The sequence below is a fragment of the Anomaloglossus baeobatrachus genome, chromosome 5 (genome assembly GCF_048569485.1).
Source record: "Anomaloglossus baeobatrachus isolate aAnoBae1 chromosome 5, aAnoBae1.hap1, whole genome shotgun sequence".
In the NCBI taxonomy this organism is placed as follows: domain Eukaryota; kingdom Metazoa; phylum Chordata; class Amphibia; order Anura; family Aromobatidae; genus Anomaloglossus; species Anomaloglossus baeobatrachus.
In genome coordinates this window covers 143,953,161-143,973,527 of record NC_134357.1, presented here as the reverse complement: position 1 = coordinate 143,973,527, position 20,367 = coordinate 143,953,161, and the positions used below count along the sequence as shown (strand labels likewise).

Here is a 20,367-nt window from a genome sequence, read left to right as displayed (position 1 = left end):
TTTATAATTTTAAAATATTTAGAAAAGCATGGATCATTTCTTTTACAGTTCACAAATACTTGCTGCTTAGTGTTGGTATATCACATACATTCCTAATAAAATACATTTAAGTTTGTTGGTGTAATGTGAAAAAAAGTGGAAAAGTTCATAGAGTATGAATACTTTTGCAAGGCATTTTAATTGATGACTGATAAAATAGTTACCGTATTTTTCTATTTATAAGACCCACCTGATTATAAGACGCACCCCAAATTTGGTGAAGGAAAAGAGAAAAAAAAATGTTTTTTTTTAATGTTAAATGGGGTCCGTCTTATAATACCAGTGTCCATCTAACAAATCATATAGGGTATATGTCTCTCATAGCTCCCCATCCTAAAATTAGCACCCTTAATCTGGATAAGGCCCCTTTATATTGAATATAGCTCACTTGTGCTGGCACACGTCCCCCTATGGATGGCACACGTCCCCCTGTGCTGCCCATGGCCCCCTATGGATGGCACACGTCCCCCTGTGCTGCCCATGGCCCCCTATGGATGGCACGTCTCCCTGTGTTAGATATGGACCCCATGCTGCTGCCCATGTTGTCCTCCCTCGTGTCTCCCTCCGTGCTACTGAGCTCCTGCACTTTCTGCTTCTCGGTGCTGGTCATGTGATCGGCACAGCAGAGTGACATGTCTGCGTGCCTGACCACAGCGGCAGCAGAGAGACTGGGAAGACACCGGGAGATCAGCGCTGGAGGCGGTAAGTAAAGCTTTTTTTATTTTAAGATGGGCAGCAGCATGGGGGCCATATCTAACACAGGGGGGGGCATGTGCCATCAAAGGGTGGCGCAGGCACATATAACAGCGGCAGTGCATATTATATGAGCGGGAGCAGGAGATATCCCGCTGCCTCCTGCAGCCTCCACCAGCTTGCCTCAGCCGCCAGCACCGCTCCAGAGCTGCCCCCACCTCCCCTGGGCCCTACAGTATATAATCCGTATGTTCGGATTATAAGACGCACCCCCTACTTCCCCCCAAAATTTGCAGGAACAAAAGTGCGTCATATAATGCAAAAGAAGGGAATTTTGTTTACTTACCGTAAATTCCTTTTCTTCTAGCTCCTATTGGGAGACCCAGACAATTGGGTGTATAGCTTCTGCCTCCGGAGGCCACACAAAGTATTACACTTTAAAAAGTGTAACCCCTCCCCTCTGCCTATACACCCTCCCGTGGATCACGGGCTCCTCAGTTTTGGTGCAAAAGCAGGAAGGAGAAAACATATAAATTGGTCTAGGGTAAATTCAATCCGAAGGATGTTCGGAGAACTGAACCATGAACCAAAAGAACAATTCAACATGAACAACATGTGTACACAAAAGAACAACCAGCCCGAAGGGAACAGGGGCGGGTGCTGGGTCTCCCAATAGGAGCTAGAAGAAAAGGAATTTACGGTAAGTAAACAAAATTCCCTTCTTCTTTGTCGCTCCATTGGGAGACCCAGACAATTGGGACGTCCAAAAGCAGTCCCTGGGTGAGTAAAAGAATACCTCAATAAAAAGAGCCGAACGGCCCTCCTCTTACAGGTGGGCAACCGCCGCCTGAAGGACTCGCCTACCTAGACTGGCGTCTGCCGAAGCATAGGTATGCACTTGATAGTGCTTCGTGAAAGTGTGCAGACTAGACCACGTCGCTGCCTGACACACCTGCTGAGCCGTAGCCCTGTGCCGCAATGCCCAGGACGCACCCACGGCTCTGGTAGAATGGGCTTTCAGCCCTGAAGGAAGCGGAAGCCCAGAAGAACGGTAGGCTTCAAGAATCGGTTCCTTGATCCACCGAGCCAAGGTTGACTTGGAAGCCTGCGAACCCTTACGCTGGCCAGCGACAAGGACAAAGAGCGCATCTGAACGACGCAGGGGCGCCGTGCAAGACACGTAGAGCCGGAGTGCTCTCACCAGATCCAAAGAGTGCAAATCCTTTTCACATTGGTGAATTGGATTAGGGCAAAATGAAGGTAAGGAGATATCCTGATTGAGATGAAAAGTAGATACCACCTTAGGGAGAAATTCCGGAACCGGACGCAGAACCACCTTATCCTGGTGAAACACCAGGAAGGGGGCTTTGCATGACAGCGCTGCAAGCTCAGACACTCTCCGGAGTGATGTAATTGCCACTAGAAAGGCCACCTTTTGCGAAAGACGTGATAAAAAGACATCCCGCAGCGGCTCGAAAGGTGGTTTCTGAAGAGCCGTTAGCACCTTGTTAAGATCCCAGGGTTCCAGCGGACGCTTGTAAGGTGGGACTATGTGGCAAACTCCCTGCAGGAACGTGCGGACCTGCGGAAGCCTGGCTAGACGCTTTTGAAAAAATACGGAGAGCGCCGATACTTGGCCCTTGAGAGAGCCGAGTGACAAACCCTTTTCCATTCCGGATTGGAGGAATGAAAGAAAAGTGGGTAAGGCAAACGGCCATGGAGAGAAACCGTTAACAGAGCACCAGGATAAGAAGGTTTGCCAAGACCTGTAATGGATCTTGGCGGACGTTGGCTTCCTGGCTTGTCTCATGGTGGCAAAGACATCCTGAGATAACCCTGAAGACGCTAGGAGCCAGGACTCATGGCCACACAGTCAGGTTGAGGGCCACAGAATTCAGATGGAAAAATGGCCCTTGTGACAGCAAGTCTGGGCGGTCTGGAAGCGCCCACGGCTGACCCACCGTGAGATGCCACAGATCCGGGTACCACGACCGCCTCGGCCAGTCTGGAGCGACGAAAATGGTGCGACGGCAGTCGGACCTGATCTTGCGTAACACTCTGGGCAGCATCGCCAGAGGAGGAAACACATAAGGCAGTCGGAACTGCGACCAGTCCTGAACAAACGCGTCCGCCGCCAGAGCTCTGTGATCCTGAGACCGTGCCATGAATGCCGGGACTTTGTTGTTGTGCCGTGACGCCATGAGATCGACGTCCGGCGTTTCCCAGCGGCGACAGATCTCTCGAAACACTTCTGGGTGCAGAGACCATTCCCCCGCATCCATGCCCTGACGACTGAGAAAATCTGCTTCCCAGTTTTCTACGCCTGGGATGTGAACTGCGGAGATGGTGGAGGCTGTGGCTTCCACCCACTGCAGAATCCGCCGGACTTCCTGGAAGGCTTGACGACTGCGAGTGCCACCTTGGTGGTTGATGTATGCGACGGCAGTGGCGTTGTCCGACTGGATACGGATCTGCCTGCCCTCCAGCCACCGCTGAAAAGCCAATAGGGCTAGATACACTGCCCGTATTTCCAGAACATTGATCTGAAGGGAAGACTCTATCGGAGTCCAGGTTCCCTGAGCCCTGTGGTGGAGAAAAACCGCTCCCCACCCTGACAGGCTCGCGTCCGTGGTGACCACAGCCCAGGTTGGGGGTAGGAAGGATTTTCCCTGCGATAGAGAGTTGGGAAGGAGCCACCACTGAAGTGACGTCTTGGCTGCAAGGGAAAGAGAGACGTTCCTGTCGAGGGAAGCCGACCTCCTGTCCCATTTGCGGAGAATGTCCCATTGGAGCTGCCGTAGATGGAATTGCGGGAACGGCACTGCCTCCATCGCTGCCACCATCTTCCCCAGGAAGTGCATGAGGCGCCTTAAGGGGTGTGACTGACTCCGAAGAAGTGATTGCACCCCTGCCTGCAGAGAAAGCTGTTTGTCTCGCGGTACCTTGACTACCGCTGACTGTGTATGAAACTCCATCCCGAGGTAAGTCAGTGATTGGGTCGGTGTCAACTTGGATTTTGGGAAGTTGATGATCCACCCGAACTGCTGGAGAGTCGTCAGAGCGACTGTAAGGCTGTGTTGACACGCCACCCGAGAAGGGGCCCTGACTAGGAGATCGTCTAGGTAGGGAATCACCGAGTGGCCCTGAGAGTTTAGGACCGCCACGACGGATGCCATGACCTTGGTGAAAACCCGTGGGGCTGTCGCCAGGCCGAAAGGCAATGCCACGAACTGAAGGTGTTCGTCCCTGATGGCGAAACGCAAGAAGCGTTGATGTTCGGGTGCGATCGGCACATGGAGATAAGCATCCTTTATGTCGATCGAAGCTAGGAAGTCTCCTTGTGACATCGAGGCGATGACCGAGCGGAGAGATTCCATCCGAAACCTTCTGGTTCTCACGTGTCTGTTGAGCAGTTTGAGGTCCAGAACGGGACGGAATGATCCGTCCTTTTTTGGCACCACGAACAAGTTGGAGTAAAAGCCGCGACCACGTTCCTGAAGGGGAACGGGGGTCACAACTCCTTCTGTCTTCAGGGCGTCCACCGCCTGAAAAAGTGCGTCGGCCTGAGCGGGGGGCGGAGAAGTTCTGAAGAAACGAGCCGCAGGACGGGAGCTGAACTCTATCCTGTAACCGTGAGACAGAATGTCTCTCACCCATCGGTTTTGAACATGTGGCCACCAGGCGTCGCCAAAGCGGGAGAGCCTGCCACCGACCGAGGATGCGGTTAGGGGATGCCGAGAGTCATGAGGAGGCCGCCTTGGAGGCAGTGCCTCCTGCGGCCTTTTGGGGGCGTGACTTGGACCGCCACGCATAGGAGTTCCTCTGGCCTTTCTCCTGCCTGCTGGACGAAGAGGATTGGGGCTTGGCGGAGGGACGAAAGGACCGAAACCTCGATTGTATTTTCCGTTGTTGAGGTCTCTTAGGTCTGGACTGGGGTAAGGAGGAGTCCTTTCCCTTGGATTCCTTAATAATCTCATCCAATCGTTCGCCAAACAAGCGTTCGCCAGAAAACGGCAAACCGGTTAAGAACCTCTTGGAGGCCGAGTCTGCCTTCCATTCGCGCAGCCACATGGCCCTGCGGACTGCCACAGAGTTAGCGGATGCTACAGCTGTACGGCTAGCCGAGTCTAGGACTGCGTTCATGGCGTAGGAAGAAAAAGCTGACGCTTGAGAAGTCAAAGACGCAACCTGCGGAGCAGAATTACGTGTGACAGCATTAATCTCAGTCAGACAAGCCGAGATAGCTTGGAGTGCCCACACGGCTGCAAAGGCCGGGGCAAAAGACGCGCCCGTGGCCTCAAAGATGGACTTCACCAGGAGCTCTATCTGCCTGTCAGTGGCATCCTTTAGCGATGAGCCATCTGCCACCGATACTACAGATCTAGCCGCCAATCTAGAGACTGGAGGATCCACCTTGGGACATTGAGCCCACCCCTTAACGACTTCAGCGGGGAAGGGGTAACGCGTGTCAGTGAGGCGCTTCGTAAAGCGCTTGTCCGGAACCGCTCTGGGCTTCTGGACAGCGTCTCTGAAGTTAGAGTGATCGAAGAACGCACTGCGTGTACGTTTGGGGAACCGAAACTGGTGTTTCTCCTGCTGAGACGCCGACTCCTCCACAGTAGGAGGCGGGGGAGAGAGATCCAACACCTGGTTGATGGACGAGATAAGATCATTCACTAATGCGTCCCCCTCAGGTGTATCAAGGTTAAGGGCGACGTCAGGGTCAGAACCCTGAGCTGCGACGTCCGCCTCGTCCTCCAGAGAGTCCTCAAACTGGGAACCCGAGCAGCGTGAAGAAGTCGGGGAAGATTCCCAGCGAGCCCGCTTAGCCTGTCTAGGACTGTTGTCCTGGCAGGAGTCCTCCGCGTGGGACCTAGGGCCCAACCTGGGAGCGCGCTGCGGCTCAGACTGAGAGGGGCCTGGAGGTGACGATCCAACAGGGGCCGGGGCCTGTGTAAGGACCGGTCTGGACTGCAAAGCTTCTAGCAGCTTGGCAGACCATTTGTCCATAGACTGAGCCATGGATTGTGAAAGTGACTCAGAGAGTTTCTCAGCAAGAAGGGGAGCAGGGGGGTCTACATGAGCCGAGGGGTCTACTAGTGACTGAGGCTCCGGCTGAGCAAGAGAAACAGGGGTCGAGCATTGCTCACAGTGAGGGTAGGTGGAACCCGCAGGTAACATAGCCCCACAAGAGGTACAGGCCGCAAAAAACCCCTGTGCCTTAACAGCTTTGCTCCTTGTGGACGACATGCTGTTGTCTCCTAGGAGAATGATCACTGAGGGTATATGGGCAAAAACAGGGTATACAGCCCGACCGAACAGAAATATATATATATAAATACGTATCTATTCCGGCACCCTAGGGGGGACCAGCACCGGGTGACCGGTGTGGCTTACCGACCGCTAACAAGCGGAGTGTGTGCCTCCAGATTCCCAGCTTTAGGTCCCCTGGAGCTGCAGAGCTGTTCCTGAGAATCCTCCACCGGCAGAATGTCCAAAAAATGGCTGCCGGAGATCTCAGGGGAGGAGTGGAGCCGTGGGCGGCGCCAGGAAAGTGCGGGAATCTGGGGTCCCCACATTGATCAGTGAGGGGGGAGGAAACATGCAGGATGCTCCAGCCCTCACATCCGACGTCAGGTCGGCAGTCCCGCCCTTACCCCTGACAGGCAGGCCCGGGGGCGGGATTTTTGCGACTAGGCCACGATGAAGCCGGGGACTAAATTTGAGACCGCGCCCGACAAGCAGGCACGGTCGGCGCGGAAGTCCGCCGGTCTTCTCAATTCAGCAGCTGCCGCAGCGTCCGGGAAGAAGGTGCGCTCCTGCATATTCCCCAATGGGGACACAGAGTACCTTAGAGTTGCATGGCCCAGTCCCTGAGGTTGAATAGACTCCGGTCCGGCAGATTCCCACAGGGGCTGCGGAGGGAGCACGGTCCCAGCAAATGGCTGACCGTTCAGGATCCCACTTCTCCCCGAGCCGCTAAGGGATGGTGAAGGAGACGGCATGAGGCTCCGGCCTTTGTACCCGCAATGGGTACCTGAACCTTAACAACACCGCCGACATAGTGGGGTGAGAAGGGAACATGCCGGGGGCCCCGTGGGGGCCCTCTTTTCTTCCAACCGACATAACTAAGTTGAGAATGCATGAGTGGATGTGTGCCTCCTTCCACACAAAGCATAAAACTGAGGAGCCCGTGATCCACGGGAGGGTGTATAGGCAGAGGGGAGGGGTTACACTTTTTAAAGTGTAATACTTTGTGTGGCCTCCGGAGGCAGAAGCTATACACCCAATTGTCTGGGTCTCCCAATGGAGCGACAAAGAAAATACGGTACTTGTTTAGGACCACGAAAGTCATAACCCAAATATACCAACGTCACTCAAACAAAAATAACAAACTAATTTTCTGTTTGTGGGTTCAAGGTGATTAGATGGGTGGGATTCACACTTCTATACTGAGTGCATGTCAATCCATTTGATGATTACTGCCGATTATTTAGTGAACATCTAATTCTGCCATACGCCAATCCAAAGTATACTAATTACAGCGACTGGAAAGTGAACGTGAGAGCCCATGGGAAGATGGCAGCCTAAACCTTCCCATCAATCCGTCTTCATGATAAATTGGTGACTGATACTTGGATCTTGTTATCTGATGAGACCCTAAAGACGAGCAAGGAGCGACAGGCATCGGGCGAGGTAGCAGGATATCGGAGAGCTTCAGGCCTGCACTCAGAAGTACCCTGTATTTATAAGTATTGTAACTGATCGCTAACAAGTATAGGGAAGTAATGGCTTCACAAATGCTGAGACACGCTATCTGCTCTACTATGTTTCTTTTTGATGGATTACTAGGGATTATTTAAAAGGACAGACATCAAGGATAAGGGGCGCCATGTGCAAAATAGGTAAATAGGAAATCTAAGAGAATTCTGGGACACTCTATACCTGTACGTTAGCCCATAAGATATGAATACCTGTCCCCAGCCCTAACATTGGGGACCATCAAGGCTTCGGCATTTATCATAAAGGGAGCTAGAACCCTGGAAAAAGCAACTCAATCTCTTATTTTTGCTTTGTGGCATTGATTTATGGGGGGTGCTGCTTTTGTGACACTAAAGTGACTATTAGAATTGTTACTAACAGTCTATTATATTTGAGTTATTTTTTATATGATATTAAGGCTTAAAGGGAACCTATCATGTAAAAAAATATTACCCTCAGATATGGTTCTGCAATGAGAGCCCCACTGCCAGGAGTAAATTAACTTTATTCCTCCTGATGGCCTAGGGCTTGGTCATAAGGGTGGTGTTGATGCGGCTTCAGTCACCACTCAATGCCTAGTGAGCACTGACTGAAGCCGCACCAGCACCACCCTTATGACTAAGCCTGATGCTGCCGGGAGGAATAAAGTTAATGTACTCCCGGCAGTGGGGCTCTCAGTGTGGGTATCAGACAGCTCGGGACCTGCAGATTAACCCGATATCTGAGGGTAATAGTTTTTATTTTTACATGACAGGTTCCCCTTAATCTTTTTAATATATGGAATAAAGATTGCTTACATGAAGAAGTTTCCAATCTTTTTGAGTAAGATTACTGTTCATGATCCCTAATAATATCTACACTATGGAAACACTTTTTTATACATTACCAGATTCTCCATTCCAATCTTGTATAAAACAAAATATTTAATCATTGTCAAATGATTGAAAACCTGCACTCTCTCTATAGGAACAGAAATAGCTTGAAAAAATGCTGGAAATATAATGGGATGGTTTATACCTGATGGTTGCGTTGAAGTTGTTCCTGCAAATATAACGTCATCGTCGTCAAACAGACCTGCAGCGACTGAAGGTTTCGGGGCAGTGTCTGTGGGAGTGGGTTGTTTCTTTTTATCCTTCTCAGTCAGTACTGAGGAATTGATCACATTTTCCCCACCTGTAACACAGACACGGAGTACAACTGACATAGGACTGCCGAATTACTCATCACATGGGAACAAAAGTCTGGAAAGGTCACATTCTGATTCCTCGTTATAAAAGTATTGCATATATAATAAAACCAACCTTATATTAGAGAGTGATTGCAAATATAGGAGGTGTCAAGACAAATGAGGGAATCGACACAATAAAAATATGAGCCAATCACGAAATTTACTCCCATACACTGTGGTGCTGTATACCTTAGAAAAACGCCAGCACCATATGCATACAACCCATCAGATGCCACATGGACATTTTCTGAGTGTCTTCGTTATCTTCCCAGTTTTGGAAAACCCCTATTGCTCAGTTACAGTTTGCTCTAAATAAATAAACTGTGCTGTACTCACTCTGCCTGGGTCCAGCGCAGTCTCCTCTGCTGCTCTTAGTATCAGCAATTCAGCCAATAACGGAGATCAAATTGATGGCACAAGACGCTCAGCATTTATGTCATTTCAATGCCGTGGTCAATGATTGAAAGTGGCATTTAAATGGTTAATTAGCGGTGATCAGTGCCTGCTCTAATTACTGATGTTACAGCAAGATGCGGGCTGTATATCACAGCTGGCATCTCCTGATGCAGGTTTTAGTCCTGGGCTCACTCCAGATGCCGGCACACAACTATTACGTCATATGTTAGTAAGGGGTTAACATTAAAATTTTACCTGGGAAAAGGGAGACGCCGCCATAGGGTGGTTTCTTTTTCACTTCTGCCGGTAAGGTTTCTGCAGTAAAGATAGAGGTCACAATCTACACATTATACACGTTGCGGTGTGAGAGCACATACTGATCACACACTGTACCTGGCCGCGCCGCAGGAGTCGGCTCAGTTTTTCTCTGTTCCTTCTTCTGAACATCAGAGAAAAGGTCGCCCTGCAGCCACGAAAAAAAGAAACCTGGTTACACATCAGAAAGGAGAGTACTACATAACGAGCCTGATTGACAAACTACAAAAAAAAGAGAATTTTGTTTACTTACCGTAAATTCTTTTTCTTATAGTTCCGACATGGGAGACCCAGACCATGGGTGTATAGCTACTGCCTCCGGAGGACACACAAAGTACTACACTCAAAACGTGTAGCTCCTCCCTCCGGGCTATATGCAACCCCTGGATGACAATCTAACCAGTTCAGTGCAAAAGCTGAAGGAGGACATCCACCCATAAGTAGAGATAGAGTAAAACTCGGAAAACCCGGAACCTCTGTCTACAACAACAGCCAGTGAAACACACGGAACAAGAACTCCCAACAGGCAACAGGGAGGGTGCTGCGTCTCCCATGTCGGAACTATAAGAAAAAGAATTTACGGTAAGTAAACAAAATTCTCTTTTTCTTCATCGTTCCTTATGGGAGACCCAGACCATGGGACGTTCCAAAGCAGTCCATGGGTGGGAAATAAACCAAACTGAGAAGTAGGCAAAACCTAACTTCACAAATGGGCGACAGCCGCCTGAAGGATGCGTCTGCCCAAGCTCGCATCTGCCGAAGCATGAGCATGCACTTGGTAGTGCTTCGAAAAGGTGTGCAGACTAGACCAAGTGGCAGCCTGACAAACCTGCTGAGCCGTAGCCTGGTGCCTGAAAGCCCAGGAGGCACCGACAGCTCTGGTCGAGTGCGCCTTAATCCCCGGCGGTGGAGGCACCTGAGAACACTGGTAGGCATCAGAGATGGCCGACCTAATCCAACGAGCCAGGGTCGGTTTAGAAGCCAAGAGACCCTTGCGCTGACCCGTGGTTAGCACAAAAAGTGAGGTGCACCGCCTAAAAGCGGTGGTGCGTGACACATAGATTCGGAGCGCCCGCACCAAATCCAAGGTATGCAACGCCTTCTCAAAGCGATGCACAGGGGCCGGACAAAGGGAAGGCAATGAAATGTCCTGGTTAAGGTGGAAAGACACCACCTTAGGGAGAAAATCCGGAGTCGGACGGAGAACCACCTTGTCTTGGTGAAACACTAAGAAAGGTGACTCCGAAGAGAGCGCAGCCAAATCAGAGACTCTCCGGAGAGAAGTTATGGCTACTAGAAAAACCACTTTCTGTGAAAGTCTAAACAAGGGAACCTCCCTAAGAGGCTCAAAGGGGGGTTTCTGTAAGGCCGTGAGGACCAGATTAAGATCCCAGGGATCCAAAGGCCGCCGGTAAGGAGGAATGATGTGAGAGGCGCCCTGCATGAAGGTGCGCACCTGAGCCAGTCGGGCGATACGCCGCTGGAATAATACCGACAGAGCCGACACCTGTCCCTTGAGGGAATTGAGGGACAGTCCTAGCTGCAGACCAGACTGTAGAAAAGACAGGATGGTCGGCAAGGAGAACGGCCAAGGAGCATGGCCGGAAGAGCGACACCAGGACAGGAAAATCTTCCAAGTCCTGCGGTAAATCTTGGCCGAGGAAGACTTCCGAGCCTGAGTCATAGTGGAGATGACCTCAGAAGGAATGCCTGAAGCCGTCAGGATCCAGGACTCAAGAGCCACGCCGTCAATTTGAGAGCCGCAGAATTCTGGCGGAAAAACGGACCTTGAGAGAGAAGGTCTGGGCGGTCCGGGAGATGCCACGGCATTTCTACGGACAGACGGAGCAGATCTGGGTACCAAGCTCGCCTGGGCCAGTCCGGAGCAATGATTATGACCCGACGGCCCTCCATTCTGATCTTGCGCAGAACCCTGGGCAAGAGAGCTAGAGGGGGAAACACATAGGCCAGACGGAACTGAGACCAATCTTGAACCAGCGCGTCCGCTGCGAAGGCCTGAGGATCGTGGGAGCGAGCCACGTAAACTGGGACCTTGTTGTTGTGCCGGGATGCCATTAGATCCACTTCCGGAGTGCCCCACTTGCGGCACATTGACCTGAAGACTGCCGGATGCAGGGCCCACTCGCCGCTGTCCACGGTTTGACGGCTGAGATAATCGGCCTCCCAGTTTTCTACGCCTGGGATGTGGACTGCGGATATGGTGGACTTGGCGTCCTCCGTCCACTGAAGGATTCGCTGAACCTCCAACATCGCCAGGCGGCTGCGAGTCCCGCCCTGGTGATTGATGTAGGCAACCGCTGTCGCGTTGTCCGACTGGACTCGAATGTGCTTGCCCGCCAACAGGTGGTGAAAGGCTACGAGAGCTAGAAGAACAGCCCTGATTTCCAGCACATTGATCGAGAGGGCTGATTCGGACGGAGTCCAAGTGCCCTGTGCTCGGTGGTGGAGAAATACTGCTCCCCAGCCGGAGAGGCTGGCATCCGTGGTGAGGATCACCCAGGACGGAGTCAGGAAGGAGCGTCCCTGTGACAGAGAGGGGCCGAAGCCACCACTGAAGAGAGCTCCTGGTCTGCGGCGACAGAGCCACTAGCCTGTGCAAGGAAGAGGTCCGCTTGTCCCAACAGCGGAGAATGTCCAGCTGCAGGGGACGCAGATGGAACTGGGCAAAGGGAACCGCTTCCATTGACGCCACCATCTGACCCAGCACCTGCATTAGGTGCCTGATGGAATGACGGCGGTGCTGCAACAGAGAGCGCACCGCCAGATGAACGGACTGCTGTTTGACTAAGGGCAGCTTCACAAGTGCCGGCAGAGTCTCGAATTGCATCCCTAGGTACGTAAGTTCCTGGGTCAGGGTCAGAGTGGACTTGGGCAGATTGACAAGCCACCCGAATTGAACAAGCGTGGCGAGAGTGAGCGAGACACTCCGCTGGCAGTCTGCACTGGATGAGCCCTTGACAAGAAGGTCGTCCAGGTAAGGAATCACTGCCAACCCCTGGAGATGCAGGACCGCAACCACTGCTGCCATGACCTTGGTGAAAACACGAGGGGCCGTGGCTAACCCGAAGGGGAGAGCCACGAATTGGAAATGTTCCTCTCCGATTGCAAAGTGTAGCCAACGCTGGTGTGAAACCGCAATAGGCACATGCAGATAGGCATCTCTGATGTCGATGGATGCTAGAAAATCTCCTTGGGTCATTGAGGCAATGACCGACCTCAGAGATTCCATGCGAAAGCGCCGCACCTGAACATGCTTGTTGAGAAGCTTGAGATCCAGGATGGGCCGGAAGGAACCGTCCTTCTTGGGGACTAGGAAGAGGTTTGAGTAGAAACCTCTGAACCGTTCCCGGCCGGGAATCGGTACAATTACTCCGTTGGCCTGCAAGGTTGCCACGGCCTGAGAGAAGGCGGCGGCCTTGGAGCAGGGGGGAGCGGACAGAAAAAATCTGTTTGGCGGGCTGGAAGAAAATTCTATCCTGTAGCCGTGGGAGATGATATCCCGCACCCACTGATCGGAGACGTGTTGAAACCACACGTCGCCAAAGTGGGAGAGCCTGCCACCGACCAAGGACGTTGCTGGCGCAGCCAGATAGTCAAGAGGAGGCTGTCTTAGTGGCAGCGGCTCCTCCGCTCTTCTGAGGGCGCGGCTTCGCGCGCCAGTTCGGTTTACGATCCTTGGCTGAGGTAGTGGACGAAGCTGAGGGCTTAAAGGATGACCAGTTAGAGGAACGAAAGGAACGAAACCTCGACTGGTTCCTGCCCTGGACAGGTTTCCTGGATCTAATTTGTGGCAAGGAAGTACTCTTCCCGCCAGTAGCTTCCTTAATAATTTCATCCAGTTGTTCACCGAACAGCCAGGACCCAGCAAAGGGGAGCCCAGCAAGGTACTTCTTAGAAGAAGCGTCTGCTTTCCACTCTCGAAGCCACAAGATCCTGCGGATCGCGAGAGAATTAGCGGAAGCCACCGCCGTGCGGTGAGAAGCCTCTAGAATGGCAGACATGGCGTAGGATGAAAAGGCCGAAGCCTGGGAAGTTAAGGCAACCATCTCGGGCATAGAGTCCCTGGCGAGGGAATGTATCTCCGCCAGAGAGGCAGAGACTGCCTTAAGAGCCCACACTGCTGCAAAAGACGGGGAGAACGAGGCTCCTGCCGCGTCATATATAGATTTGGCCAGAAGGTCAACCTGGCGGTCAGTGGGATCCTTAAGAGAGGTGCCATCGGCCACAGATACGACTGTCCGGGCTGAGATTCTAGACACCGGAGGATCCACCTTTGGGGACTGAGCCCACTCCTTAACCACCTCTGGTGGAAAGGGAAAACGGTCATCAGAACTACGCTTTGGAAAGCGTTTGTCAGGAAAGGCCCTGGGCTTGGTCACAGTGGCCTGAAAACTGGAGTGGTTAAAAAACGTACTCCTAGCTCTCTTAGGAGAGGTAAACTGGTGCTTTTCTACCAGAGAGGCTTGTTCCTCTGACACTGGTGGATTGAGGTTCAGTACGGAGTTAATGGATGCAATCAAGTCACTAACATCCGCATCACCCTCAGATAAGTCAATGGGGTACATAGAGGTAGCGTCTGAGCCCACAGTAAAAGTATCCTCCTCGCCCTGCACCTCAGCTCGTGAATCAGAGCCGTGGGACGAGGAAGGAGAAGGGTCCCTGCGTCTCCGTTTAGGGGGACGGGGTCCTAAAACATGTTCTGAGAGTTCTGCAGAGCTCGGAGCAGCAGAGGCACCCTGAGAAGGGGGCTGATGCATGGTCAGCAGAGTCCGGGACAACTGTCCCATGGAGTCGGCAAAAGACTGGGAGATAGCACTGGAAAAAGATGCTACCCAAGACGGGGGTTCAGCCACCGGGGCCGGAGCAGCCGGGGGGACCCCTGAAGAGGCTCCAGGCTGAGGCACCACCATGTTAGAGCAGGCATCACAATGTGGGTATGTGCTCGGTTCAGACAGAATGAGCTTACATGCAGTGCATATAGAGTACAGCTTAGCAGACTTGCTCCTAGTGAGAGACATGCTGCTGAGGTGGAGGCTCTGCAGTAAATAATACACTCCTATAGAATGACCCTCTGAGAGTGTATAATAAAGCCCACAACCAGAGGTTGTGGCTTACCAGACCGCTTTTTTGTGTGCCCTCCGGATTCCACAGCTCAGACCCCCAGTGGATGTAGCAGCTGCAGCAGCCAGCGCCGATCAGTGTGAGAACGCTGATAAAATGGCGCTGGAGTGAGGAGGGGGGGCGGGGATTAGCCCAAGAGCGGGAATCCGGAGGGCTAAGGAGAGATACAGGGGAGGGAAACATCTCCTCAGAGAGGAGTGTCCTCCCCTGTGCTGAACGGCCGGTGGGCGGCGCCGCACTGCTCCCCTGCAAAAACTGACATGCAGAGGGACTGAAACCGAAACTAGGCCGCGACTGAAGCCGGGGCCTAGATTTTTACATGCGGCCGACGAGCAGGCACCCTCGGCGCGGTTCTCAGGAAAAACCTAGAGAACCGGCCGGAAAACACAGCAGAGTTACAAAACATACTCTCCCCTCAATAAATGTACCCGGGACCCCTGAAAAACGTCTCAATACTTAGCTTTTGAGACGCAGGGCCATGTCCCTGGGGGGGTTAAACGCTCCGTCCGGCAGGAACCTGACAGGGCTGCGGATGGAGACCGGTCTCCTGCAAAGCAGAGAGGACCGTGATGGCTCCCACTTCAAGCCAGAGCCTCAGAGGATGGTGAAGGAGCGCGGCATGTGAAGGCTCCAGCCTTGTAAAGTCAACCTTAACAGCACCGCCGACACAGTGGGGTGAGAAGGGACATGCCGGGAGTCCAGACTGGACCCGCTTTTCTTCCAATCTTTGAAATCAAAAAATCTTAAAAATGAAAAATCAGAAAATGCATGTGTGTGTGTGACCTCCTGAACACAAAGCATTGAACTGGTTAGATTGTCATCCAGGGGGTGTATATAGCCCGGAGGGAGGAGCTACACGTTTTGAGTGTAGTACTTTGTGTGTCCTCCGGAGGCAGTAGCTATACACCCATGGTCTGGGTCTCCCATAAGGAACGATGAAGAAAGTGGACGCAATAGACACTAGTCCAAAAGATCTGTTTACAGTCTCCAAAAATAATTTCCCCCCTAATGACCAGTGTTTTAGTCCTCACAACTTTTTAATAATTTTGCACAATAGTAGTTTAACCCATAAATTACACTATATTTTTCAATATTTAAAAAAAAAAAATAATTTTCTTTATAGAAATGCTTTTGATACAGTGTTTTTGCCAATTATTGACACAAGTTTCCAACTGAGATTCCTAGTGAATGAGAGCAGGGTAAAGGCCGCTTTACACACATCGATTTATCGGGCGATCGCATGTGACATGTGACGTGACATGCCCAGATCGTATTTACAATGTGCCGGTATCGCTTATTGGTCGTTTATTTGCTGTCACACGTAACAATCTCAAAATCGACGCATCATCGATCAAGGATATATTGTTGGACCAAGCCGGTCGTTTGAATATTGTTCGATGTTGGCAGGGTGTCAAATGGAGCGATATGTCGGCTGCTTCCCCAAAACCAACAATTTTTTAAAAATAAACGACGTGTCAACGATCCACGATTTTCATCCTATTTGCAATCATTCAGAGTCGCTCGTAGGTGTCACACGCAACGACGTCACAAACGATGCCGGATGTGCGTCACCGAATCAGTGACCCCGACGACATATCTCCCGATAAATCGACGCGTGTAACGGGGCCTTAAGACAGCTGAGCCAACACTTTTTTTTTTCTTTTTTCTTTAATATAGGGGAAGCTTCATACCCAAGGTGCCATGTCCCCCCATGTTATCGCCAGAAGGACAGTCTCCTTCTTTCTCCTAAACAATGTTTAAAGCCCAGGACCGCCCAGGGTCCTAACAAGGTTACCTTAAGGTTGTACTTTAGATTTTTTTTATTATTACTTAGGACTTATTTTACTTTAGTATCTATCATTGGGTCCTGCAGTGTGGTATAAAGGGCACCAGTGAGTGGGTATTTACCCTCCAACCCACTCAATCACATTACCGAAAACTGAGTACTATTTCAGTATTCGTCAAGGCAAGAAAAATGGTCTTTTTCCCATTGATTTGCATTAGGAATGTTATTTGTGACGAATACCGGAATAGGACTTTGGGATTCGTTAAGAATAATGTGAACATAAATAGTTACTATTTGCCCATCAGTACGGTTGATCTATGATAAATGAGATATATCAGATTAAGTTCACTAGTGTTTGCCCTTTCCAGGCATCTAAAAGGGACCTGCAAATCCCATGCACATACAGCACCAAATTTATATGAACTCCAAAAGGACCCGGCGATTTTTTTTTTTTTTTTGTATTGTGCTTTTGTTTTTTCCTTTCCTATTTGAAGAGTCATAACTTTTTTTTTATTCTTCTGTTGATATAGCTGGCGGGGAATTTTTTATCTTGCAGGAGGAGTTGTGCTTTTAAATGACACCATCAATTTTATCATATGATGTAATGGTAAGCGGGAAAACATTTGGTAAAATGGAAAAAAAAAAAAAGTGAAATTCTGAAATATTTATTTACAGCATTCATTTTACCATAAAAGTAAACTGGCAGTATGAGTCTCCAGGTCAGTACGACTATGTAGACACCAAATATGTATAGTTTTTGTTTGTTTAAAATAGTGGAAAAGTAGGATTTTTGTGTACTCACCGTAAAATCTCTTTCTCTGAGTCTTCATTGGGGGACACAGGACCATGGGTTATGCTGCTGTCACTAGGAGGCTGACACTAAGTAAACACAAAAGGTTAGCTCCTCCCTAGCAGTATACACCCCGAGCCGGAGGCGGGCTCAGATCAGTTTGGTGCACAAGCAGGAGGAGTACCAGAATCACCATACATAAAACAAAGTTATAACTAAAATAATGCAGCCGTGCGAACAAGTGGTCTATGAACATAAGACCGCTGAAAATGGCAGGCAAATGCAATTAAACAACCAAAAAACAAGCAGGGTGGGTGCTGTGTCCCCCAATGAAGACTCAGAGAAAGAGATTTTACGGTGAGTACACAAAAATCCTACTTTCTTTATCGTTTCATTGGGGGACACAGGACCATGGGATGTCCAAAAGCAGTCCCTGGGTGGGAAAACAGAAGCACCGCATATGGGAAGAAAACAACGACCTCCCTCGGCGGGCTTTTACCATAATTGAATGCTGTCACCCTATTACAGGTGTGCAACTGCCGCCTGCAAGACCTTTCTCCCAAAACTAGCATCTGCCGATGCTTGGGTGTGAACATGGTAGAACCTAGTAAAGGTATGCAGGCTAGACCAGGTGGCGGCCTTGCAGACCTGGTCGGCCGACGCCTGATGCCTAATCGCCCAAGAGGCTCCCATTGCCCGGGTAGAGTGCGCCCTTACCCCCCGCGGTGGAGACTTGTTCCGAATCCGATAGGCCTCAGATATGGCGGAACGGATCCATCTGGCAATTGTGGCTTTGGATGCCGATTCACCCCTCTTGGGACCAGAAGGAAGGACAAACATACCATCCGACTTACGGAACGGCGCGGTTCTGGAGACGTAAATTCTGAGGGCGCGCACCAGGTCCAGGGTGTGCAAGGACCTCTCCAAGCTGTGAGAGGGGCCAGGACAGAAGGACGGAAGGACAATTTCTTCGTTTAGATGGAACGGGGAGACCACCTTTGGGAGAAAGGAGGGATGTGGCCGGAGAACCGCTTTGTCCTGGTGAAAAACCAAAAAGGGGGCACGACAAGAGAGAGCTGCCAGCTCTGACGTCCTTCGGATAGAAGTGATGGCAACGAGGAACACCACTTTCCAGAACAGATGAGAAAGGGAAGAATCCCGCAAGGGCTCGAAGGGGGGACCCTGAAGTGACCCTAGGACTAGATTAACCCCTTCTGCCCCAAGCCTATTTTGACCCTAAAGACCAGGCCATTTTTTGCAATTCTGACCAGTGTCACTTTATGAGGTTATAACTCTGGAACGCTTCAGCGGATCCCGGTGATTCTGAGATTGTTTTTTCGTGACATATTGGGCTTCATGTTAGTGGTAAATTTAGGCCGATATTTTTTGCGTTTCTTTGTGAAAAGAAGGGAATTTTGTTTACTTACCGTAAATTCCTTTTCTTCTAGCTCCTATTGGGAGACCCAGACAATAGGGTGTATAGCTTCTGCCTCCGGAGGCCACACAAAGTATTACACTTTAAAAAGTGTAACCCCTCCCCTCTGCCTATACACCCTCCCGTGCATCACGGGCTCCTCAGTTTTGGTGCAAAAGCAGGAAGGAGGAAACTTATAAATTGGTCTAAGGTAAATTCAATCCGAAGGATGTTCGGAGAACTGAAAACCATGTACCAAAAGAACAATTCAACATGAACAACATGTGTACACAAAAGAACAACAGCCCGAAGGGAACAGGGGCGGGTGCTGGGTCTCCCAATAGGAGCTAGAAGAAAAGGAATTTACGGTAAGTGAAGGGAATTTTGTTTACTTACCGTAAATTCCTTTTCTTCTAGCTCCAATTGGGAGACCCAGACAATTGGGGTGTATAGCTTCTGCCTCCGGAGGCCACACAAAGTATTACACTTAAAAGTGTAAAGCCCCTCCCCTTCTGCCTGTACACCCCCCCCCCCCCCCGTGCATCACGGGCTCCTCAGTTTTGGTGCAAAAGCAGGAAGGAGGAAACTTAAAAATTGGTCTAAAGTAAATTCAATCCGAAGGAAGAGAACTGAAAACCATTCAACATGAACAACATGTGTACACAAAGAACAACAGCCCGAAGGGAACAGGGGCGGGTGCTGGGTCTCCCAATTGGAGCTAGAAGAAAAGGAATTTACGGTAAGTAAACAAAATTCCCTTCTTCTTTGTCGCTCCATTGGGAGACCCAGACAATTGGGACGTCCAAAAGCAGTCTCTGGGTGGGTAAAAGAATACCTCGTAATAGAGCCGTAAAACGGCCCCTTCCTACAGGTGGGCAACCGCCGCCTGAAGGACTCGCCTACCTAGGCTGGCATCTGCCGAAGCATAGGTATGCACCTGATAGTGTTTCGTGAAAGTGTGCAGGCTCGACCAGGTAGCCGCCTGACACACCTGCTGAGCCGTAGCCTGGTGCCGCAAAGCCCAGGACGCACCCACGGCTCTGGTAGAATGAGCCTTCAGCCCTGAGGGAACCGGAAGCCCAGAAGAACGGTAGGCTTCGAGAATTGGTTCCTTGATCCACCGAGCCAGGGTTGATTTGGAAGCCTGTGACCCTTTACGCTGGCCAGCGACAAGGACAAAGAGTGCATCCGAGGGCGCAGGGGCGCCGTACGAGAAATGTAGAGTCTGAGTGCTCTCACCAGATCTAACAAGTGCAAATCCTTTTCACATTGGTGAACTGGATGAGGACAAAAAGAAGGTAAGGAGATATCCTGATTGAGATGAAAGGGGGATACCACCTTAGGGAGAAATTCCGGAACCGGACGCAGAACCACCTTGTCCTGGTGAAACACCAGGAAAGGGGCTTTGCATGACAGCGCTGCTAGCTCAGACACTCTCCGAAGTGATGTGATTGCTACTAGGAAGACCACTTTCTGCGAAAGGCGTGAAAGAGAAATATCCTTCATTGGCTCGAAAGGTGGTTTCTGAAGAGCCATCAGCACCCTGTTCAGATCCCAGGGTTCTAACGGACGCTTGTAAGGAGGGACTATGTGACAAACCCCCTGCAGGAACGTGCGTACCTGTGGAAGTCTGGCTAGGCGCTTCTGAAAAAACACAGAGAGCGCCGAGACTTGTCCCTTAAGGGAGCCGAGCGACAAACCCTTTTCCAATCCGGATTGAAGGAAGGAAAGAAAAGTGGGCAAGGCAAATGGCCAGGGAGTAAAACCCTGATCAGAGCACCAGGATAAGAATATCCTCCACG

The 20,367-nt window shown here is 50.8% G+C and overlaps 1 protein-coding gene across 2 annotated transcripts in view; it reads right to left on the bottom strand.

Moving 5' to 3' along the window:
* The window catches only part of LOC142311000 (WASH complex subunit 2-like), a 236,907-nt gene that overhangs the window by 126,303 nt on the left and 90,237 nt on the right, over positions 1-20,367 (bottom strand). For both annotated transcript variants that reach the window (XM_075348954.1, XM_075348955.1), the window contains exons 12-14: positions 9,512-9,581; positions 9,374-9,433; positions 8,512-8,667 (exon numbers count right to left, since the gene is read on the bottom strand). In XM_075348954.1, coding sequence (XP_075205069.1) covers positions 8,512-8,667; positions 9,374-9,433; positions 9,512-9,581 — 286 coding nt within the window. The remainder of the gene's footprint in view (positions 1-8,511; positions 8,668-9,373; positions 9,434-9,511; positions 9,582-20,367) is intronic.